Raw genomic sequence first — 25,849 nt, forward strand, 5'->3', positions numbered from 1 at the left:
TCAGTCAACATCAGAGACCGGAACTTGAGCGACTGCGAGTCACACCCTGAGTAAGCACTGGTGCCTCCAGCACTCCCCAGCAGGATGGGGAAGTTACCCGGCGGCGGCAAAGTGCACCCACCTGCCAGACAAGGTGCTCCTTGATCCCCGGGGTTGCAGACAGGCAGACGCTCAGCACGATGGTGTGGGAGGAGGAGGTGAGGACACTGGCGATGATGGCGTCCCTCATATTGAAGGGCAGCATGGTATACACCACGAAGATGATGAAGAGGAAGAAGGACACCTGCAGGAGGAGGAAAAGAACAGCACGAGTCAGGGAAGCCCCATCCGCAGGGGTCTCCTCTCTCCTTCCTGTTAAAGGCTGCAGAGAACACCAGGAACTGCACCCGTTTAAGAAGTAATATGACAAAACAAGACAGCAGGTTCAAACAAATCACTGGACTACAATAAAGGACTGACTCTTGGGATGGAGAAAAATAGTTCCTTTTCTAAATGTAGGCATTTTCCGTTTTGATATCCCAACCATTACAGACATTAGGTTAATCTGAGCACTTCGTGGGTATGGATGCATACTGAGTCCCAACTTCTCAGGGTTGGTCTCTGTGCTTCAGAATGCACATCTGGATTCCTCATCTGTCACACGGTTTCAGGAGATCCAGGGAGGGTGGATGGGTTGTCTGGAGAAGTCAGTGGAAGTAGATGGAAAGAACACGGCCATGTAATGAACAACATAAAACAGCTAGAAATGGTTCAGCTGTTCTGACAGCAATCTGGCAGTTTCTCAAAAAGGGAAACAGAGAATGACCACATGACTCAGCAATCCCATCTCTAAGTATGTACATAAATACTCTAAAGAATTGAAAACACTCAAATACATGTACACACATGTTCACAACAGTACTCTATTCATCACAGCCTAAGGTGACACCCCCACAGATGTCCCCTAGCGGATGAATGGATAGAGTCTATGGCCTCTCCGCACAGTGGAATACTATTCAGCCATAAAAAGGAATGAGGTACTGACTCAGGATACAATGTGGATAAACCTCAAATACATTATGCTAAGAGAATGAAGTTAGGGCAAAACCACCATATTGTACGATTGCAATCATACACAATATCTATAATAAGGGGCTCTATAGAGACCGGAAGCAGACTGGTGACTGCCAGGGGCTGGGAGGGGGCACTGGGAAGAGACTGCTTAACAGATACAGTTTCCCCTGGGTGATAAAACCGTTTGGGAACTAGGTAAACATGGTAGCTGAGTAACAGTGTAATTGTACTAAATGCCACAGAATACTTCCTTTTAAAATGGCTAATTTATGTTATATGAATGTCACCTCTATAAAAAAATTAATACAAAAGCTTAGAAGAAGGTTTGAAATAGAAAAGAATGGTTTAGTGAAATAAAACAGGCCATTTTCATTACAAAAGAAGAAGAGACAGAAGAACTTTAAAAGGGACAAAGAGGTGACAAAGTGAGTGGGCAAAGGAGCAGTCAGGGAAACCGGGAAGGTGGCATGCGGTGAGCTTGCACACAGCCCTTCCCTCACAACAATGGGGATGGTAGGGAAGCGCCTGCCAGCCCACAGTGGCCCGGCCACTTGAGGCACCTGAATCCCAGCCCTGGAAGGACGGGAGCACCACCCAGCTCTCCCGCCCAGTCAGAACACACTTCAGGAGGCTGAAGGGCTCTGCTCCGGAGGACAGTGGGCTCCTCCCTCCTGCCTGCACTTGGCACCACTATCACCATCAGAAGGTGACTGTCACCGCTTCACTGTGCACACTGCTGCCATATAAGCTCTATCTGTATAGCCATCACAGGCGGAAGAGCATGGGGACGATTACGGGGGATGCAACCTAAAATCAGATTTGCTTGCCAAATATGCGCACACCCTTCCCCCTCCTCCAAGGCATTCTGCCCAAAGGGCTAGTCACTGGCTGGGGCTGACACTTCCCTGAGGATGCAGCCAGGCCCCGCAGGCGCAGGGTGGAGGCAGAAGCCCAGATCTCAGGGACTTGACAGTCACACATCAGCCACCACTTTACAGTTTGTGCATCCTGAGAGAAGGGGCACCTGGCCCCGCTCCAGCGAGACACTGGGGTGCACCCTGAATCATCTGTCTAAGGTCCTGCAAGTTCAGCTGTCCCAGCAGGAGAGCAAAGGAGAAACCCAGTGCAAGCAGGAACGGGTGATCAGGCCTCCTCCCTGGGCCTGCTGTCCGCGTGGACCACGTGCTTCAGGTCGGCTTCTCCCACTGCCGTCTCCCCCAGGCGCCTTCAGGCCAAAATACATGAGCAAAAGGATCGCCATGGTTCAGTAAATGTATTTTCTTTTACCTCTTTAAAAAGACTGTTTAGATACTTTTCAGTGAAGTATTATTATTTAATATTCTTCCCTTTCTACTCATAGATGGAATGGAGAAAAATGGCCTTAGGCGGTCTGTGTACCCAAACACCAGGTGCAGATGGGAAGAAACCAGGCACGTCTCAGAGGGACTTTTTTGAGCCAGAAGCCAATCTACATGGGCTGACGGGGCAGCAACTCCCTCCATCTTCCCAAGGTGAGAGTTCCAGAAAGAATCAGTTCCTGAAGCCAAAAATCAGCTTTCAAGACCAACAAGAACACAGGAGCAGCCAGTGAGAGCCCGGGGTGCGGCCCTTCCCAGGTCTCCACACAGGAGCCCATTCAGTCATCATGAAAGCAGTAAGGGGGCTGTTAGCCGCACCCTGATTTCCAGAAGGGGCATCACTGACCCAGAGAAATGGGAGACTTGCCCAAAATCTCCCCAAATCAGTATTGGAACCCAAAGATGAATCCAAGGGTCTAACTCATCCACTCTGTTTCTTGACAAACAGTTCACAGACTTCCCTGCACTAGCAGATAAAAATCTCATTCACTAGGAAGAGACTGAAGCTTTAAGGTGACGGTGTAACAGAAACACAAGGCACACCAGCTGTTCCTGCAAGCAGAAAGTGAAATGACTTCAGCCATGATACCCAGCTGGGAAGGGAGCCACACAGCGTCCAACACCCTGCCTCAGAGACGGAATTCCTTCAGTCAGTGGGATGATTTTTAATAGCCATTTCAAAATTACTAATATCTCAATGATACATTCATTTCTTTCATCTCTACACATTTAACTTTTAGTTGTGTTTACAGCATAGTTTCTGATAAATAATATCCTACAATAATAAACATCCAGCAAAATTACAAGTTATAGAAAATAGTTGTATTAAATGTTTGCAAATTAGGGGCCAAAACAGACATCTTGCTTTTGAGATGTCAAACAACAGTAGGGATTCTATTAATCAGGGTTTCTCGACCTCAGCACTATTGACACTGGGGTCGAAGAGTTCTCTGGGGTGGGCACTGATCCCTGACTTGTGTGCTTGGCAGCATCCCTGGTTTTCGCCAAGTGGTTGACAGTGGCATTCCTCCCTGCAAAGCTGGGACAATTGAAAATGTCTCCAGGGGATAATACCACTGGGTTGGGAACCACTCAACTATTGGAAAAATTTCTTTTGGGGATGAGAATGAGATGAACAGTCATTGTGTGGTCATGCCTTATTGAGAAAAATTAAATTTGCTTTGGAATCCTTAACCATCAAATTTATAGGAAACATTTTTGGTTAAGATATCACTATTGCTACACATAGAGTTTATGTAAAACCTTTACATCCTACAAGAGGTTTAAATGAATATTTTCCAGTATCAGAATTGACTATCAATTATAAGAACCTCTCTTAAAACTATATATTTTTCTTCTAATGCCAAATCCTTGAGCATTTCTTTAAAATTTTCATGACTTTTAAATGGCTTAATTTTGGGCAGCTTTAAAACTCTAACATTACTTCAATTATAGACACTTCTGCAAAGATTGTGAGCTTTGAAATGGAAGCCTGTAGAAGAGTTATTTACCATAACCAAATGGAGAATAGACCTTCAGTTTTCCGAATACAGTTGCTCCTGTTAAGTATTCATTTTTAGAAGACTAATTTTATAGGTCAATTAGGCATGTTATACTAAATCAAATTTTGAAATGTAGTGGTGGCGTCTGGGGATCTCAGCTGGGCAGCATTCTTCAGGCTAAACAGAGAGGAAGAAAATCAAGGGTGGTGTGGAGTCCCATTGGGGGAATGTTCCTCATTTCTTATTAATCCCAGAAGACTCAACTTTTTTTAGCCTTACTTCCAAAGCAACTTCAAACAGTGCCATATGTAAAACCAAAATGGATTTGGCATATCCAAAGAATGTGTGGGTTAAAAGCTCCAAAAAGTCCAATGCAGGCATGTGGGTTTCCATTTAACCATGGGGACATTTCCGTGACTGAGATTCCCACTGGGTGTATCTATGGCCAGAGGCTGAAGAGAGAAACTACTGCTTTGACTTTAGAGACCCTGCCTGGAAACCCGGTTGGCCCACTCTCTGTAGTGGCACACTCATGTCCGTGAGACCATGTCACATGTTTCTCGTGACTCTATCCCACCATTGGCCTCTCGCAACACATGAGTATCTTCCCACAGGTCTACCTGAACCTCAAGTTTCAAACCAAATAAGAGCTTTTCCTTTATGTCCTTAAACTTGTTCCTCTTGCAGGGTAACATGATTCTGCCTGTGATGTCTCCACCCCCAAACAACCCAGGTGTAAACATTTGAGCATCATCTTTGAGAATTCTTCATGTCCACACTCAAGAACAACATCTTCTTGCTAGGACTCTGGCACACCAACCTGTCTGTCTGTTCCTTTTCACCCTTACTTCCCCTAGACCGGCTCATCCCCTTTCCATTTGTTAAGAAATGTGCCCTCTATACTTTCTCCCATTCTTTCTGCTCCCTACCCCCAGAAAAGAAACCAGAGTGTATATTCTTCCTGTTTTGGCCCACCCCATTCTCTATGCTCTGGTGGCCACCAGGTCTCCTTACCAAATATTTCTAGCTTTCTTCCTTCTGGGAGCATGGTCAAAATTCATTGATCATTTTCTTTTGAGTTAGGTGAGTCCACACAACTTGTTTTGACAAATGAAGTGTGAGCAGAAGTGATATGTGCCCGTTGGGTAGAAACCTTCAATGCTAATGCAGAACTTGCCGAGTCCCCTCCCCTCTCTGGCAACCATGGAAACCTGACAACGGAACTTCCCCCAGCATTGGTTTCAACTAAGGTGTAGAGTCCCTCAGCTGACCCACAGGGCTCTACAGGTATGTGAGCAGGCCATCCTCCTCACCCTGGCCATTATCCAGGGGACCCTCGGCTTCCTAAGCACAGCTCACATGGTCCTGACTGATACCAAGTCTCTCTCTCTCTCTCTCTCTCTCACACACACACACACACACACACACACACACACACACGGGAAGGTTTATGGATGGGGTAAGTAGGATGCCATCATACACACTACTCTGCAATTTCCCTTTACCACTGAGCCATACAGCAGGTGCAGCTTTCCAAGTCCATAGATGTGTATATATTATTCATAGTAATGGATGCACCACATTACTCCCACATTTCCTTACTGGTCATTCGTGCCATGACAGGAACCCTTACCACCTGTAATGTACTCTGATCTCCCTTTCTCCAACATTCTCCTTTCTCTAATCCAGACAACATAGCTAGATCCATGATTCTGAATGCACAGGTCTCATTAGTCCCTTCCTTGCGTGAAATTATCTCAGGTTTACCCCTGTGCTCTGAATGCTTCTCTCCAAGGGTCCTACGATCACAGTTAAATGGGAAGAAGCCACATGGCATGGAGGTCAGGACTCCCCAGCCTAACTGCTCCCCACCCTGTGAAAGCATCTCTGCTCCAGACACCCAGCTCATTCCCAAATGATTCAGAAATAATTTCATTAAAATGACCTTTTTTTTTTTTACTTTTTTAAACAAAAAATTACTCTAAGCATGGAGAAGAGATGAGGTACAGCTTAAGCAAGGTAAGACACACACAGAGGCGCTCCTAACTTGGCTCTGCCTCCACCTGGCCCATCACTGTTTCAGGCCGCTGGCGCCAAGTCCACGGATTTTCAGAGCGTGGCTACATTTCCTTCAGAGTTCAGTGATGAGCAGCTTCAAAAATGGGACTTAAGAGTTTTTTCTTTCAAATCGTACCTCAACTCTCATGTCTTAATGAAGCTCTGCTGTCTATTCCATTCTCCTTTAGAAGGTATAAACAAGCATAATCAGCAGGAGAATCAGGATTACTTATGTAAATCACTGTGGTTCTGCTGAGAAAAGCACCATCAGAGAAATATTTTCTATTTTTGTTATGCTAATTATGTTAGGGGAAATAACATCCCAGTGAACATAATGTATTTTATAACCAGAAGCGTAGCTACTTAAATCATTTTTTCTCTCCAACAAATCTGAGAAATCAGAAATATCGTAGTATTTAAAGCAGTAGCTTAATTTTCAAAGGCATAGATTTCATTAAAAACTGTAGGAATTATGCCTTCATAACTGGAATATAAAGTGTATTTCTTTTAATATTGTATCTTATTGTGGATTTAGAATATAAGTATTAGTACCAAATTGTAGTAAAAATTGCTCAAGGAAAAGAGAATTCTTGAATATATTACATAATCAAGCATTTGGAAAGGTTAAGTTCTAAATTCAAAATAAAAATTTCCTCTTCAAATGTTATTTCCATCTCAAGGAGTTGATAACTTTGAGAATATTTATACCATTTACTAATAAGGAGCATTTTGAAAACTTTCTAGAAACAACTAGAAAGCTATGTAGCCTGAGATGTGCTTAAACTTTTTAGAAGACAAAACATGCAAAATATTTACCTCTTCACTAGATTAGAGTTTTCTTATCTTGTTCCTTGATCATACTTTACATATGGATTACCTTGAGTCACTCTTACATTTCTTACTACAAATATCACAACTGTGTGTATAACAGTCCTGTCTTTTCTTTAACTGAAAAGAGAGGACCCTCAACCATACCAATGTCTGGGGCTAAAGCCCTGGTGTATTTAACACTTCAGTGCCTCTTGTTCAAGTCTGGCTTTCTTGCTTTTCTATTCTTTCCCCAGGTCTCCCTCATGGGGAAAGGGTATATATCTGTATATCTGTATCTATCTATACATATGTGTCCATACACTCTTGCACACATGCATACATACATGTAATCTGTGGTGTGTGCGCAAACATGTGTACACATATACAGACTTTGGTGAATCCACATATCTCACCCCATGAAAGTCCCATCAAACTCCAGCTCAGGTGTCCAGTTAAGAAGCCACCTCTTCCCAGCTCAAAAACAGAGGCTTATCCACAAGAAAAAAATCAGAGGATGCAATGACTGTGCCCCTAGCCTGTTATCTCTGCCACAGGGGAGGTCTGGATCTCTGACTCAGTTGAATTCAGCAACGGATCAGGTCATCGCTGTTTCCAGATGCTTCTAGAGCTTTCCCTGGTTTCCATTCTCTTTTTCATCACTCTGGCTAGAGTGACTTCACCGGACTTCACATGGGGCTGCAGGCTGAACCCACGGGCTTAGTGCTAAGATCTAATTCCTAATTTCATGTGCATGTACCGTAGTGGACTACACAGACACTATAGCCAAATTGGTGTTACTATTACTTACAGGAAAGCATTAAACAGAAACTCTGGGTTGTCAAATAGGCCTGGAGTGTGTGGGTGCAGCTCTCATCATGGACATTTGATCTCCCTAACCTGTAATCCCTGTCCTTTCCATATTCTTTCCCACCTTGTTCCCCACACCTAGGAGCTATTCTTAATAGTTTTCTTTCCTGCATTCTCTCCATCCCTAAAAGACATCCTGAGTGCACCTATCCTCTCCTACCTGTGGCTACAACTCTAGTCCAAATCATAATGATCATCTTAGGATTCCAGCAATTGTGGGGGCCTGGCTTACGGCCGAGGCTGAGCCCCACTCTAGCTGGACAACGCCCTAAAGATGGCGCCTGCTTCCTAGACACCACCCTTCCTGGCCCTACAGCTCAGCACATAAGGAAGCCTCCATGATTGGCTTGTCCCCATTTCCGTGCTCGTGCTCATAGCATGCTTTTCACGTGTTTCCAATAAGACTGAACCTGGCGCATGATCAGTCAGCTGATTGGTTGGGATATGCTATATAAGCTGCTGCCCTAGAGGAAGTGGTGTGGTTGTTTTTTGCTTTTGCCTTTCGCTAGATGGATGCTCAGACGCCCATAATAAAGATTCCTAACGAACCAGGCCTTCGGTGATCGTTCTCCTGCCGTCGCCCTAGGTGGCGGGACGCGATAGCTGGTGCCAAAACCCGGGAAGAAAACCTGGCATCTGAGGACGGAGTGGAACTTCTCACCCTGCGGCAATCCGAGTGGACACCCTTTGGAAGAGTTACACGAGTGACTGACATTTTGGAGAGTGCTGAGTATGGTCAGGGACAAAGTGAAAGCAACATCAGGTTGTGCGAATGCAAGCAATTGTGGTGTGTGTGTGTTTAGCCTTTGTGTTCCTTGTCTTGTTCTTTCTTAGTTTGTATATGTTTCTGCGTTTCCTCACGAAAGAATAAGAGCGCTGTGGAAAGTTCGCAGGTAAAGCCACGTAGACAAAAGTTCATGGGAAGCGACGAAAACCAGTTAGCGAGGACTCTCAGGCTGTAAGGAGACTCAATTCAGGGGTACGAGCGCGGGCGCACGTAACCTCAACTTAGAACAGAGTCAACCTCCTTTCCTCCGCACTATGGGTTCAGAGGTGTCTAGGATGTGGGCGGAGGAACCACTCCGGGCACTCCTAAGGACTAATGGAGAGGGGGAGGAAGTCCTGGAAGATGTCCGGGAGGAAAGATCCTCCACTAGGACCTCAGAGAGGGGGTCCGAGCGAGGAGGATCTACAGATGAGGAAGGGGAGCTATCAGGGGAGGAATTAGAAAAGCATATAAGGAGACTCAGAATCGCCCAGAGGAAGGAACGCCCTATCCCCCCGCAGTTGTCCCTCCCTAACGCAGCCGAGGCAACAGAAAGAGGAAGAGGAGTTGGAGGACACCCCCCTCTCAACAACCCTGAAAGCGTCCTTGAAAATGGTGCCGTCAGCCCCCCGCCTTCCTCCGGCTTCATTTGCAGAAGTCCCCGTATAACGTACAGCCCTGTCGTTGTACATGTGATTGCAATCAAGGACTAGAAAGAGGGGGGTGGAGGAAGTGGCTGAGAGAACAAGGAAGTGCCGTTTTCCCTGTATTTGAAGACCCTAATACACAACAGAGGTATCATCAAGCCCTAGATTTCAAGGTCATTAAAAGTCTGAAGGAAGCATCCACAACGTATGGCCCCCAGGCAGCTTTCACTGTTACTTTAGTGGAGTCAGTAGCTTCTCTTAACCTGACGCCAGATGATTGGGCCAATGTAGCAAGAGCAGCCCTCTCTGGAGGTCAGTACCTGACATTTAAGACAGCCTGGCAAGAATTTTCACAGGACACGGCTTGGCGTAATGCCGCAGCAGGTAATCATCAATGGAACTTAGACATGTTGATGGGCACGGGTCCATATTTGGGTCAACAGAATCAGGTAGGATTCCCCCCAGCGGTATATATGCAAATAGCCACAGCGGCAGTGAGGGCCTGGAAGACGCTGCAAGGCACAGGTGACCTACAGGGTCAGCTGTCAAAGGTGTTGCAAGGATCTAATGAGCCATATGCAGACTTTCTAGCCAGACTGATGCAAACAGCCGGTCGCATATTTGGTGATGTTGATACTGCTATGCCCCTTGTGAAGCAGCTGGCCTATGAGCAGGCCAACAAATGGTGTAGGGAGGCCATAAGACCCTGGAAGAACAAAGATCTGAGTACTTATATTAAGGTTTGTAGGGACATTAATGACAGCGTGGTGCAAGGACAGGTTATGGCTGCAGCCATAACTCAGGGATTGAGAGATGCTTATGGCAGGTCAACCCCTCCTGGGGCCTGTTTCTACTGCAAAGAAATGGGTCATTTGAAAAGAGATTGTCCCAAGTTGAAGGAAGCCTGTGAGCAGGCCCAAACCAAGATTATGCCCAAGATGTAGAAAAGGAAATCACTGGGCCAGTGAGTGTAGGTCAGTGGTGGATGTGGAAGGCCGACCGCTGCCCCCTCAAGAGCCAAAAAATGGGAGGAGGGGCCCTCCACCTCAGGGCCCGCAAATGTATGGGGTGGTTCAACAGATACCCAGAACTCACCACCCTTTGACAGATCAGGGAGTTCACCCAGCACCGAGGGATCACGGAGAGCAACAGCAGGAAGCGCAGGAGTGGACATCTGTGCTGCCACCAGACTTGTATTGACCCCCGAGATGGGAGTTCAAGTTGTAGAGTCAGATTTTAAGGGACCTTTGGCAAAAGGAGTAGTGGGTCTCTTATTGGGCCGGAGCTCCCAATAACTATTAACCCTAAAGCAGGGTTAATAGTACACCCAGGAGTTATAGATCCAGACTATGAAGGAATAGTTAAAATTATGGTCTCCTCCCCACGAAGAATCATGGCTATTAGCCCAGGAGATCGCATTGCTCAAATTCTTATGCTTCCTAGCAAACATGATTTGTATGCTCATAAAAATGCTGTTCGAGGACAGCAAGGGTTTGGGTCTTCTGGGGCTCGCGGGCTTGTCTTACATTGGATTTGGGAACCAGGCCCATGCACACCTTAGAGATCAGAGGTAGGCATTTCTCAGGATTGCTGGACACAGGAGCAGACCGTAGTATCATAAAGGAAGATGAATGACCGAAGGAATGGCCTTTAAATCGAGCTGCACAAACCTTAAGAGGACTCGGGATAGCCCAAGCGCCCCTATGTAGTGCTGCTTCACTGTCTTGGATGGACCAAGAAGGGCACGAGGGGATAATTCAACCCTTCATGCTAAACATACCCATGTCCCTCTGGGGAAGAGATGTACTAACCCAAATGAATCTCAAATTGACCACGGAAACTTTCTACAGTGAACAGTCTAACTGCATTATGAAAAGACAGGGCTACCCCGGGACAGGTGGACTTGGGAAGAACTTGTCGGGTCGAGAAAAGCCCATTCCTTTGTCTAACATTATGCCCAGTCGATTTGGAGGGCCCGGGCTGGGTTTTTCCTCGGGGCCACTGAAGGAGAACAGCAAATAAAGATTCAGTGGCGATCTGAGAATCCTGTGTGGGTTCCTCAGTGGCCCCTTACTAAAGAGAAGAAGGAAGCAGCCCACACTTTAGTACAGGAGCAGCTTGCTGCCAAGCATATTCAGGCCTCTACCTCCCCCTGGAACACACCTATTTTTGTGATAAGAAAGAAAACAGGGAAGTGGAGGCTTTTACATGACCTTAGAGCTGTAAATAAGCAGATGGTGCTTATGGGCTCAATACAACTGGGTTTGCCACTGCCCATGGCCCTGCCTAAGGCATCTATCATTATATGGATGACATCCTTTTGTGTCATGAGAGCAGCAGGGAGCTAGAGACAACCCTCAGGGTCAGGGTATGGTGGAACGCACCCACCTCACCCTCAAGAATGCCTTATATAAACAAAAAGGGGGAATAGGAGAAGACTTTAGATCCCCCAGAGACAAATTAAACATCATATTATTCATTTTAAACTTTTTAACACTGGACGAAAATGGCCACAGTGCAGCAGAGCGGCACGGCCAACAATCCAATCCAAAACACATGCCTAAAGTTTTGTGGAAGGATGTGTTGGAAGGAACATGGAAAGGCCTGGACCCAGTGATAATCTGGACGCGAGGCTCGGTTTGTGTTTTTCCACAGGACCAGCAGAACCCCGTTTGGGTGCCTGAACGTCTGATACGCAGAGTGGAAAACCCCGGAGCAGAGGTACAAGATGATCGCACTGCTTCTGCTCCTGCCATGGATCCTACAGCAGGCGATGTCGGAGCCGAGCTGCAGCTGCAGCCACCGCCGCGCTATCACCATTCCTACAGCAGAGACGCTGAATGGTCTGTCCCAGGCCACTGCCTCGGCAATGACAACGCAGAACGTCATCAACGGCCATTTTAAGAATGGGATGGCCTTGGTCAACCAACGCATGAACCTTCTTCAAGAACAACTGGACCTCTTGGGGGAGGTTTTGTCTGTGGGCTGTGTCCATTCTTATACGGAGGTATATTACTGGTATTCCTTTTCATAATTATTCTAAAGCTGCCAACTTGTCCAGACAGTTAGGCAAGATGTTAACCACAAATTGGTCCAGTGAGCTTGACCAGCTCACCACTCAGCTACGGTTAGAAATTTTGAATGTTAGCTCCAAGAAGGTAGAGATGCTCTCCGTAGCTCAAATAGCTGAAGCTGTGTTAAACGCCACCAAAGCCTGGTCAGGTGTAGGTGTCATAGGAATATTGCTAATTGTGGGCCTCCTCGTGCTTGGGAGGAAAGTCTGTTCCATACAAAAACAGCAACGGGGAGAACGGAAGGTCCTGTTGCAGGCCATGGCAGCGCTAGAGGAAGGCATCTCCCCTAGAGTATGGCTTAATATGCTGGATCAGTAGTCAAGGACAGGTAAGATCGGGAGCTGCGCATATCAACCTAAGACAGGGCACAGACCTAAGTTGTCTGTTGTCTGAGGATGGGTAAGAATGCCACAGACCCCGGACGACCTAAGACAGGCATGATCCCGACAGCCCTTTGGTTATAAAACAATAAAGGGGGAGATGTGGGGGCCCGGCCTACGGCCGAGGCTGAGCCCCACTCTAGCTGGACAACGCCCTAAAGATGGCGCCTGCTTCCTAGACACCACCCTTCCTGGCCCTACAGCTCAGCGCATAAGGAAGCCTCCATGATTGGCTTGTCCCCATTTCCGTGCTCGTGCTCATAGCATGCTTTTCACATGTTTCCAATAAGACTGAACCTGGCGCGTGATCAGTCAGCTGATCGGTTGGGATATGCTATATAAGCTGCTGCCCTGGAGGAAGTGGTGTGGTGGTTGTTTTTTGCTTTTGCCTTTCGCTAGATGGATGCTCGGACGCCCATAATAAGGACTCCTAACGAACCAGGCCTTCGGTGATCGTTCTCCTGCCGTCGCCCTAGGTGGCGGGAAGCAATAAGCAATAATATTTTAAATGGCCTCTCTGCTTACATTAGTATCCCCCAAAATGAATTTTCCACACAGAAGTCAAAGTACACCCTTTTTTTCAAATTAAGATATAACTGACATATAACATTGTAAAAGTTAAAACTGTACATGATGATTTTACACATTTATATATTGCAATATGATTATCACTTCTGCATATAAACCCAAAGAAACAAAAACAGAATATCAAAATATATCTGCATTCCTACATTCATGGCTGCAATATTCACAATAGCCAGGGAAACAGCCTAAATGTCCGTCAAGGGATGAATGGACAGAGATAGGATGTGTGTGAACATATATATACTGTGTGTGTGTGTGTGTGTGAATATATATATATGTATATGTATATATATATATATATGTATATATATATATATATGAATATTATTCATCTGTGAGAAAGAAATCCTGCCATTTGGAACAACTGGATGGACTTTGAAAGCAATATGCTAAGCAAGATAAGTCAGACAATAACACTGATGACTCACTTATATATGACACAACTTGTATGTGGAATCTAAAAAAGGTAAACTTGTAGAAACATTATAGAATGGTGATCACCAGGGACTGGGGGCCAGGATAAATAGGGAGATGCTCCTCAAAAGGCATAAGCTTGCAGTTATAAGACAAGTTGTGGGATCTAATGTACATTTCAATTATAGTTAACTACTGTATTATATACATCAAAGGTGCTAAGAAATTAAATCTTAAATGTTCCCACCACACAAAAAGGAACAATAATTATGGGACATGATGGAAGTGCTAGCTAATGCTATGGTGGTAATCAAAGATGATCTTTTGAAATGTTAAAACTCATCAAGTTACTCCTCTGCTTATATCCCACCACTGGCTTTCCATAACACTGACAAAAGATTCAAAGTCCTCATCATGCCAATAAAGGTCCCTCATGATCTGGTCTGGCCCATGTCTCCATCTTACATCTCACGCACTCGCATCCCATGTTTCTGTCCCTTCATGTTGCCTTCTTGCTGTTTTTGAATGACCTCAGGGCCTTTGCATTTTCTGTTCTGTCCCAAATGTTTTTCCTTGACATTCCCTTGGCTGGCTTCTTCTTGTCATTGAAGACTCACAATTTCAATATCACCTCCACTGACCATCCCCCATCTAAAATATCAACCCCATTCATTCACTGGCTAAACACCCTACTGAAATTCTTCATATCATTATTGGAACTAGAATATTTTTATATTTTTTTAACCTGTCTTTTCTGTCTTCCTCCATACAAATGTGAGCTCCATGGGGACAAGGACCCTGTATGGATAGTTCCCTGCATCCAGGAATAGAGCACATAAAAGACCTCAATAAATATTTGCTGAAGGAAGGAATAAATGAAACATTTCAGCTGCAATTACACATGAAAGTTACCAGCAGGGAAGCCTGAGGAAGCTGAATGATCAGGGGCAGGTGCTCAGTGACGTGTGACTCAAAGGTGTGCTCTGCAGACGTTTATTCCCACCACCACATCGTGGCACGTGGGATGACACTCATTTTTTTTTCCAGCTAATCTTTACCTCTCATCAGGAACAAAGGTCACTGAGATAGCAGAGCACCACAGCTACACAGTCTCCATTATGAGCTTATATAGGCTGTAAATGATCCAAATCACTGCAGAGCAAGTAACACCAACTAAGCCAGCTTCCTAGTGTCAAATGTGCGCTCTCTAAGTGTCTGCTGACTTCTGCCTGGGAGTACAAACCACCTCCCTTGCCCCTAGTCATTACCTGTCCTGGCTGACTGTCCACTGGGGTCTGGGAAGTCCTCACACCTCCCTTCCTTCCCTGGACCAGTAACAACCATGAATGGCTGTCGCTTCATGGAGCTGAGATCTTTGCTACACCAAGTGGGGGCCCTGCACCTGCATTCAGCCTCACCCAGCAGCTTATTAGAAATAGAAATGCCCTACCATCTTAAGTTTACTGAATCCAACTCTGGTCTAACCCTGTTCCCAGGTGATGTGCCCATGACCCACACTAATCTGAAGGCCTGGCAGCAGGTCAGGGGTCAGCATCACTCTTGTCACAGTGGCAATCACCTCAGGGAGTTTCCGATATGCCCGCTGACAGACACGTGGGACAAGGGAAGTGCATTTCACATCTGCAACACCATTCTAATCAAAGTCTGCTGCTAAACAGACACTGAGTTAACCAAGAGATTAGTGAACTGTGAAGAACCATTATTCATCTTTGACCTGGTTACCAGATTTTATTTCTTGAAGCCTCTAGATCAATTTGATTTTAAAATAGACTAATTTTTTTAAAAATTATTTATTTCTGTTTAATAAGCAAAAAGGACCAGCTCAACAATGTCTGGTGATACCTGATGTCTGGGCTACTTCACACACCTCCTCCATGTGGTCACTACCCCACTGTGCTGTTCCCGTTTAACTGACAAAGGGCCCTTGTTACAAAGGAGGAAAACGAACCATCTATATGAGTAGTATCGTCGAAGTAGTGTCTCTTGTTCAATATCTGCATAGTTAAGCAGAAATCCATCTTTCTTACTATGGAAAACATGCTTAGAAATTCTTGGAAATTAACTTCCAAAAACTGTTCCAAAACATCCCTTATGACCATCATTCAGGATAAAATTCAGGGACACCTTGGTGACTTGATGATAGAAAAATATTTATTTTTCCTCTAGAGTTACCTCTGGCCAAGAATATTTCTGAATATCAACTCTACCTGTGTAGACCACAAAACACACTTCTTTAAATGTTATATTATTAAGCAAAAGGATACATACTATGTTCTTTTAACGGAAAGCGTGGGCACTGAAAGAGTAATGATGAAATCATGAATCACTGGGTAGTTTTCATTCTGCTTCTGAAAATGTTATTCAGTTACAGAGATTGATGAGAGATTCAGAGGTAAAACAATAATGTTCACTCTGCCTTTTGTTATTTTAAATTAGTAGGAGGTGTATTATAAATTTTAAAAAGTTTTAAAAAAGAGAATTAAGAACCCTATATCCTAGGGGAAAAGCAGCCTCCGTCCCCAGTGCCCAGCCCTGCTCTGAGCCTGGTGACGTGGTTTCCCTGCTTCCTCTCCAGGGCCCCTCCCTCCAGCCGAATTCCTTGCTTGGTTTCGGCTCTCCATCTATGTGTCACCTCCCTTTCTTCACTTGTTCCTGTCTTCATGTATCCACCAGTATCTATCTTAACTGTACAGTATTCAAGGCATTTTATTCGTTATTATGGACAATACAAGGTCCCTGCTCTTACACTTGAAATTGCTTGGGTGAAAGTCAACTTCTAAACTTGTCCATTTATTTCCCATACCTCCCTTTTCCCCCCCTCATCCTTGCATTAATGACTATTAGGTCTGCCTGCAAATCTGATGTGTATAGGGTAAAAATCTGTGAACTTTGCACCAGTAATTAGTAAACTGCTATGTCTGAATGTGGGCTACCATCCTCATTGTTAAAGAATTTGAGTTGTTTTCCCTGGGCCTGAAAACATACTCCTGTTTCCTTGGACGGTGGTCACTTAGTCAACATAAAAATAAGAACACAAAGTATTCTTGAATTTTTCTCAGGTAGGCCCAGTTTACTAACATAAAAAGTCTGTGGCATACAGTATCTGTCCACAATTTTTTCTTCTCTCCTTGCCATGGAAATCAGCAGATGGTGTACACATCTATACCCCACTGTCTTTGGACTTGGCCACGTGACCTACTTTGAATAATGGAATATGGGCTGCAGTAACAGCATGTCAGCTCAGAACTGAGGCTTTAAGTGGCCTCAGTGTATGTTTCTGCCAGCCTTTGTGGAGTTTCAGCCTTCTACAATGAGAGGGCCATGGTCTGGAAAGGCACATCTCTTTCCACTGGGTCTGGATTGCAGACACATAGAACAGACTGGAACTCAACCCAAAGTCTAGAGTCTGCCCCACCCACTGAGCCCAGACAGGGTTAACAGAGATCAGGCATGTTCAGCCAACCTGCGTACTAGTGAGCCTGAAATATGAAATATGATTCTTATTGTAATAAGCATCTTGGATATAGGGGTTGTTTGTTAATGAGCATTACCAGAACAAAAACCTGACAAACACAACAGTTGGTATTGGATGCGATGTGCTACTTTGGTGAAAACCTACATTAGAGGTTGTTGCCTTTGGGACTCCCAAGGAATCGTTATCTGACTCTGGAAAAATGTTAACCTATTGGCAAAGTAATCGGTAAGCACAGCTTCTAACACAGCCGTTTATCCAAGTGTCCAGGCTTCACAAAGTCTGAATTGCATGACAAAGTCTCTAGAAACAACAAAAGAAGACCTAGGGAAGCAGAGTTCCCCGAATATTTCTCACTCCATAGACAGAGTGCTTTATGGTCACCCAACCTAAAATTGACATTTGGCTATCCCAAAATACATCACAAACAAGATTTGCTAAAAAATATTTTCTTATTTTACAATTGGGAAGAGTGAGGTGCTAAGGGGTTAAATGTTTTGTCCAAAGACATAAACAGCAGAAAAACAAGCCATGATTTTCTGCTGAAGCTAAACTGTTATATTCCACCATAATCCCTGAAGGTTAAGGGAGCACATGGGGATCTGTGTGATTCAAAATAAAAAGAACCTTGAGAATCCATCTGTCTCACCCCACACAGCTTGTTCCAACATCAGGAAGTCCTTTACCTTAAAAATCATTTTTCTCATCAACTGCAAAGACAATAGCAAATTCATTTAGAAGCAGTAGGGCAAAATAATGTTTATTAGAAAATGTCTGCTTATTATTTTTCCTAGTTACATGATTAGAAGAAAACTGTGTACTTTGAGGATTTTTTTATCTTTTTTTTCTTAAGATGGTAAACAGTTTTCTAATTTTTGACCTTAGATTTTCACAGAGGTGATTCCATGAATTTTCAAATCTCAGTGGCACCTGTTTTGTGTGACAGAATGGCACAAGCCCACCTTTCATGTGAAGAATGTCTCAAGCCTACAACCTGGCAAGTGGATATCAAAGAGTCAATAACCATCACAATGTAACCTTGTCTACTGCAATTAGATATATTAATTTTGCTTTCATTAAGGTTCATATTTAAATTATACAACACAGCAATTAAATCAGATTTATTATGAGGTGATGTGTTCAAAAACAAGTAGTTAGAGCCATGGACAACTGGTATTATAAAATGGACAGTAATGTATTTCTACTCTCAGTAATCTCAGGGATTACTTAAACAAGAACTCCCTGACAACTTCGTTAACAGAACTGATCAATCAAATATCACAGCCTTTAAGTCACTGACTTACATATAGAAACGCCTAACAATATTCTGCTATATGAACTAGCTACATGTTTCAGAATATGTAATCTAATTTTATATAGTGTTATTTTCTGGTATTCCTCCAATTGTTTGGACAAGCACTTTATTGAGGGCTTGACTCCATGCAAGGCTGCATTTATTGCTAATGCACTGCACTGAAAGCTACTACCTTATTTCTACCAATGCAAAGGGAAATGTAGGAAACAATTTGGAAGACAAGTACCCCTACATCAACAGCAGGTAGGCTCTGTCGCAATGGTGTTCTGGAAAAAAAGCCTGGAATAAGACCATGTTAGAAATGCAAAACAAAAACAAAAACAAAGTAAGGTCCTTACAAAAAAATGAAATGTTGTATAAAAGGGCTTTTATTTATATTCATTGTTTTGGTCTTTATGAATATTCATGCCCATATTCTTTTGAAACATTATATTTACTTAATTTGAAAGGCCAGTGCTTCAGAGGAGAAAAACCCATGCAGGGAAAATGAGACAACGATTCATCTAAAAACAAATGCTGTCTGGGGCCCTGTGTAGTCAGCATTGGCATAAATCAGCACCCAGTGGGGCAGGTTGGTACAGTGGGCTTCAGCACAAAAAGACCACCAAGCTCTAAAGGTTTTTGCTTTCTTGCTTTCATTCCAAAGGAGGAAAATCTCAAAAGGGAGAACGCATGTTCTTGAGCTGGAAAAATGAATTATTTTAGCATCTGTGTTGGCTCAGTGGGGCTTTGAACTCTGGAATTATCCAACATCTTGCCTTGGTTCTCAACGCCAGCCCACCAGCGTGATAGTCACCCAGTGCCTTTTGTTCTCTCCTATATTAGCACAAACTTGACAGTCTTCTGAGCAGGTCTGTTCCACAATAATTCCATTCTGGAACACCAGAGTTACTTTATTGTGCTCCTTTTACTATTATTTTTTAATAGAAGTAAAGGGTCCAAACCACTACTACCATCACCACCTATTGTACCAACAGCTCTCTCACATTTATACGGGACACCATGGTTTGCCCAGGACATAATCTTTCTAAGTATTATTTTAAAGTCCCAGGATTATTAAGTTTTGGACTTATGTCACACTTGTATGGTGTGTACGTATAAACACATATGTACTACACTATTTAAAGAAACATGATTCCATCAACAGTATCATAAAAACCAGTAGCAAACTACACATTTTAACAGGCTCCACATTACTCTGAAGTCACTTCAAAGACAAGAAAACACTGTACATACATCTGTGATAACCCCACTACCGCCTAAATATTAATAAGTATATGTGAATTCCTGTTTACATAGATAATATGTTCCAGAGAGCAATGCTACCTAAACAAATATGGGGAAAAATTTCACACTCTGAATATTTTCACAATTCTATTGCTTTGAAAATATAGTATGTTGAAATAAACTCAATAGGTTTTATTTAAAGAAATACTCAATTCTAGATTCTATAAAATTTGATATTTGGGATTGAGTTTGGGTCCATTTCAGTTGTCCTTTTTTTGCTGGTTCCTAATACTTACGCTCTGTCATTTAATAAATGGGTTGCTCTGTCTAAGAGGGGCCCGTAGACACGCTGGGAACCATAGACATGGTCGAAGATGGAGTTAGGTAAGTGACATTACTCAGAGCTGCCGTAGGCTGTTATTTCCAGAAGTCTGCTAGGTATTTCTCTCTCTCCCAGAAGCCAAGGCAACTAAAAGAGACCAACACACTAAACAGACCAGCACACTTGCATCAAGTGCACAGCCAAAACTTTGTTTAAACTTGCCTTCCATATTTTTGTTTTCCATGATTTGTAAATGCCTGCAAAGGGGAAACAGAGGGAACGTAAGCATGCGCCCAAGCTGCTCTTTGAAAAAACCCATAGGTTCCCTCATGCTGTTCTCTCTCCTTAAAATATTATCCCTACCTTTAAAAATAAAATTGGTTAAATTGTTTGTTCTACAAGCTTTGTCTGTATTCCATTACCAGGCAGAGCATGCCCCTGCCCCATGCCCATATATGCACCCTGGTACTGGTCCTGTCCTGGAATGCTCTTCTCCATTCCACCACAGCTTCTTGGGGTGGGGACTACGCCACCTTCCTGTTTATGTTAGTCATCACCAAACAGCTGACATAACCTTGCAACAGCCCTGCAAGGTAGTTATTTAATGGATAAGGAAACTGAGTCACAGAGACACACAGCCACTTGCCCAGATCCACCCTAACAGCAGCCGGCAGCACTCATATAGAGACCTGGGAGTCCGGCACCAATACCCCCCAACCCTCCTCACAGCCTCTGAGCTCAGCTCCAGACCAGCTCTTGGCTACTAAACTGAACAGACCTTAGGATTAATCTTGTCTTCCTTTAAAGCTCAGATGTATTAATAACCATCAGAAAGAGTAATCAAGGTATGAGAATACAAACTATTGACTCTGTCTCCTATACTTATTCACCTTCATGTGTGCATGTTACAATGCACTTTAGTAACTTTTTTATTACATAATGAATTGCATACTTCTCAGATACTTTTAAAATCTCAGTAAAGTTTTAAGAACAAAGAAAATCACCTCTGACAATGTCGCGAATCATGGGGAAATCGAAAAACAAATATTCTGGATAACATGTTATTTAATGTACTTGTTCATTACACAACGCCTACCAAGCACCTACCCTGCATGTGGCTCTATGCTCCACACGGGGGGCACGGAGAGCACAGGGGACTGCATCTTGATGTCATTGGGCTGGTGCTCCACAGGGACCAGATAAACAGGCAGCTCTGACATGCCTGTAGATGATACTTGCAGAGCCACAGAAACCCAGAAAGGGGACAGCTTTACCCCAGAGAAGAGCATTTTGGAGAGAGGGGGCCATGTGGGCAAGGCCTGGAGGGGCTGCAGACTGTTAAGGTAAAATGCTTGTGGTCATCTGGTTTCCAGGTACACTGGGCCATTCAGTATAGCATGCATTACCTGTACTGGTCAAAACCAGTTTAGAACCAGGGGCATTTACTCCTTTACTGGAAAGCTACTAGGAAGCTGCTAGGAAAATGAATAGGTACATTTTGCCAGAAGAGTAATTTTGAACCTACAAATCCATGGAACAAGAGCGTCCCATTGCATAATCCCTACCGAGTTTATATTCGAATGATCTCCAATCTCCTTTCCTCTGTGCTTAGCCTATCCCATCTTCCTCGGAGACCTCATTGGCCATGGAAGCTGAGCTCTCAGGCTGGAGCCAGAGGAGACAGAGATGTGATGCTGAGGAAGCTGACAGCCCAGAGCCTGCTCCCCTGACCTGGGCAACTGTGGGGTAAGAGATGACATCTAGGTGAGAATGCAGCAGGAGACAGTAGATCCTTTCTCTACTCTGTCCTGAGGGGAGGGCTTGATCCTTACTGACCTTTAAGAACACCAGAGCAGGGCTTCTGCCTGGCCTCCCTGCTGCAGCTCTGGTGCAGAATAGCTGAATGCTGCCCCCTGAATTTGGAGGTTGCCATCCAGTAAACAGCACAGCACGGTGGGCAGGTCACCCCAAGATGCTATGAGTGGTGCTAAGTAAGGATGACAGGTGTTTCTCTATTGTTGCTCATTTTCAAGAAATGTGGATTGAAACTCTGTTCTGTAATCACACATCCACATCAGAACCAAGCTGGGTCTTTTCACTCACTGGCAGCCTGGCACCGTCCACAGGGAGGGTCACAGGGTGGCTGTGCCTGGCTTCCTCCCCTGGCTGCACCGCCATATAGAAGCAGTGACCATTTACTAAGGGAAGCCCCAGCGTGGGGAGGGACTCTGTGTCCTTTCATTTGGTATGAAGCCCACGTGCTTCTGGGCTGTGACTGGTGAGGCCCTTAGTCTCTCCCCCGCTCTGTGAGTCCTCTTCTGGAGGGCTGATCCTGGGAGTGGGTGTCCCACCAGCTCTGGACTTCCAGGCAGGTAGAAAGTGGGCTTACAGGGCAGCGGTTACAGTCCCTCCAATAACGCCTGCCCTCCTCCTGCATGACAATTTATTTTCCTTTGGAAGAGAATTTCAAGTTGCTTTGTTATTGGAAAAAAGAAAAAAGGCATATCATTCTCTTTGGGTGAAGGGGTACAAACACCCATTCTGATAGCAGTGTCGTTTCTCAGAGTCGCTCACCAGCTACTACATTTCCTACATATTATTTTTGAACTCTTATTCTAGTCAACATTACTTAATTCCTTCTCAAGCCATATAACATTACTAAAAATACATATAACTTTAGTTGGCATTAAAAAAGATGGATGATTCTGATCAAAAACTATCAATATCTTAATGAAGTAACATCTTCCGGTGAATAATCATACCATTTTATGGCTCAGAGTGGTTAACTATTTTTTTTATTTTGGTATCATTAATCTACAATTACATGAAGAACATTATGATTACTAGGCTTCCCCCTTTAACCAAGACCCCCCCACATACCCTTTCACAGTCACTGTCCATCAGCGTAGTAAGATGCTGTAAAATCACTACTTGTCTTCTCTGTGTTGCACAGCCCACCCCGTGCCCCCCCACACTATACATGCTAATCGTAATGCCCCCTTTCTTTTTCCCTGCCCTTGTCCTGCCCTTCCCACCCATCCTCCCCAGTCCCTTTACCTTTGGTAACTATTAGTCCATTCTTGGGTTCTCTGATTCTGCTGCTGTTTTGTTCCTTCAGCTTTCCTTTGTTCTTATACTCCACATATGAGTGAAAAACCATTTGGTATTTGTCTTTCTCCGCTTGGCTTATTTCACTGAGCATAATACCCTCTAGCCCCACCCATGTTGCTGCAAATGGGAGGATGTTTTCTTCTTATGGCTGAGTAATATTCCATTGTGTATATGTACCACATCTTCTTTATCCATTCATCTACTGATGGATATTTAGGTTGCTTCCATATCTTGGCTATTGTAAATAGTGCAGCAATAAACATAGGGCTGCATCTGTCTTTTTCAAACTGGGCTGCTGCATTCTTAGGGTAAATTCCTACAAGTGGAATTGCTGGGTCAAATGGTATTTCTATTTTGAGCATTTTGAGGAACCTCCATACTGCTTTCCACAATGGTTGAACTAGTTTACATTCCCACCAGCAGTGTAGGAGGGTTCCCCTTTCTCCACAACCTTGCCAACATTTGTTGTTGTTTGTCTTTTCAATGATGGCGATCCTTACAGGTGTGCGGTGATATCTCATTGTGGTTTTTAATTTGCATTTCTCTGATGATTAGCGATGTGGAGCATCTTTTCATGTGCCTGCTGGCCATCTGGATTTCTTCTTTAGAGAACTGTCTATTCAGCTCCTCTGCCCATTTTTAATTGGATTATTTGCTTTTTGTTCATTGAGGTGGGTGAGCTCTTTATATATTTTGGATGTCAACCCTTTATCGGATCTGTCATTTATGAACATATTGTCCCATACTGTAGGATGCCTTTTTGTTCTATTGCTGGTGTCCATTGCTGTACAGAAGCTTTTTAGCTTGATATAGTTCCACTTGTTCATTTTTGCTTCTGTTTCCCTTGCCTGGGGAGATATGTTCCTGAAGAAGTCACTCATGTTTATGTCCATGAGATGTTTTTTCTTCTTTTTTGAAATTTTATTGTGGTATCATTAATCTACAATTACATGAAGGACATTATGTTCACTAGGTTCCCCCCCTCACCAAGTCCCCCCAACATACCCGTTCACAGTCACTGTTCATCAACATAGTAAGATGCTGTAAAATCACTACTTGTCTTCTCTGTGTTGCACAGCGCTCCCTATGCCCCCCCCACACTATACATGTTATTCGTAATGCCCCCTTTCTTTTTTCCCACCCTTATTCCTCCCTTCCCACCCGTCCTCCCCAGTCCCTTGCCCTTTGGTAATGTTAGTCTATTCTTGGGTTCTGTGCTTCTGCTGCTGTTTTGTTTCTTCAGTTTTCTTTTGTTCTTATACTCCACATATGAGTGAAATCATTTGGTACTTGTCTTTCTCCACCTGGCTTATTTCACTGAGCATAATACCCTCTAGCCCCACCCATGTCGTTGCAAATGGGAGGATCTGTTTTCTTCTTATGGCTGAGTAATATTCCATTGTGTATATGTACTACATCTTCTTTATCCATTCATCTACTGATAGATATTTAGGTTGCTTCCATATCTTGGCTATTGTAAATAGTGCAGCAATAAACATAGGGCTGCATCTGTCTTTTTCAAACTGAGCTGCTGCATTCTTAGGGTAAATTCCTACAAGTGGAATTGCTGGGTCAAATGGTATTTCTATTTTGAGGTTTTTGAGGAACCTCCATACTGCTTTCTACAATGGTTGAACTAGTTTACATTCCCACCAGCAGTGTAGGAGTGTTCCCCTTTCTCCACAACCTTGCCAACATTTGTTGTTGTTTGTCTTTTCAAGGATGGCAATCCTTACAGGTGTGCGGTGATATTTCATTGTGGTTTAAATTTGCATTTCTCTGATGACAAGCGATGTGGAGCATCTTTTCATGAGTCTTTTGGCCATCTGAATTTCTTCTTTAGAGAACTGTCTATTCAGCTCCTCTACCCATTTTTTAATTGGATTATTTGCTTTTTGTTTGTTGAGTTATGTGAGCTCTTTATATACTTTGGATGTCAACCCTTTATCGGATCTGCCATTTTTTAATATATTCTCTGATACTGTAGGATACCTTTTTGTTCTATTGATGGTGTCCTTTGCTGTACAGAAGCTTTTCAGCTTGATATAGTCCCATTTGTTCATTTTTGCTTTTGTTTCCTGAGCTAAACAAGTAGAGGTCACTCATGTTTATGTCTAAGAGATTTTCGCCTGTTTTTTTCTAAGAGTTTTATGGTATCATGACTTACATTCAAGTCTTTGATCCATTTCAAATTTACTTTTGTGTATGGGGTTAGACAGTGATCCAGTTTCATTCTCTTACATGCAGCTGTCCAGTTTGGCCAGCACCATCTGTTGAAGAGACTGTCATTTCCCCATTGTATGTCCATGGCCCCTTTATCGAATATTAGTTGACCATATATGGTTGGGTTAATGTTTGGAGTCTCTATTCTGTTCCATTGGCCTGTGGCTCTGTTCTTGTGCCAGTACCAAATTGTCTTGATTACTGTGGCTTTGTAGTAGAGCATGAAGTTGGAGAGTGAGATCCCCCCCACTTTATTCTTCCTTCTCAGGATTGCTTTAGCTATTCAGGGTCTTTGGTGTTTCCCATGAGATTTTTGCCTATGTTTTTTTCTAAGAGTTTCATGGTTTTATGGCTTACATTCAGGTCTTTGATCCATTTTGAATTTCCTTTTGTGTATGGGGTTAGACAGTGATCCAGTTTCATTCTCTTACATGTAGCTGTCCAGTTTTGCCAGCATCATATGTTGAAGAGACTGTCGTTTCCCCATTGTATGTCCATGGCTCCTTCATCGTATATTAATTGGCCATATATGTTTGGGTTAATGTTTGGAGTCTCTATTCTGTTCCACTGGTCTGTGGCTCTGTTCTTGTGACAGTACCAAATTGTCTTGATTAATGTGGCTTTGTAGTAGAGCTTGAAGTTGG

General features: G+C 43.7%; 1 protein-coding gene across 4 annotated transcripts in view; it reads right to left on the reverse strand.

Annotated features, from left to right (window-relative positions):
- Nucleotides 1-25,849, reverse strand: part of ADCY2 (adenylate cyclase 2) — a 401,614-nt gene that overhangs the window by 266,799 nt on the left and 108,966 nt on the right. For all 4 annotated transcript variants that reach the window (XR_005063085.2, XM_073238029.1, XM_037024865.2 and 1 more), the window contains exon 3: nt 122-283. Coding sequence is in view for 3 of the 4 variants with exons in the window: in XM_073238029.1 (XP_073094130.1) it covers nt 122-283 (162 nt within the window). In the remaining variant the exon portion in view is untranslated. The remainder of the gene's footprint in view (nt 1-121; nt 284-25,849) is intronic.

The sequence above is a fragment of the Manis javanica genome, chromosome 1 (assembly GCF_040802235.1).
Source record: "Manis javanica isolate MJ-LG chromosome 1, MJ_LKY, whole genome shotgun sequence".
NCBI classification, from domain to species: domain Eukaryota; kingdom Metazoa; phylum Chordata; class Mammalia; order Pholidota; family Manidae; genus Manis; species Manis javanica.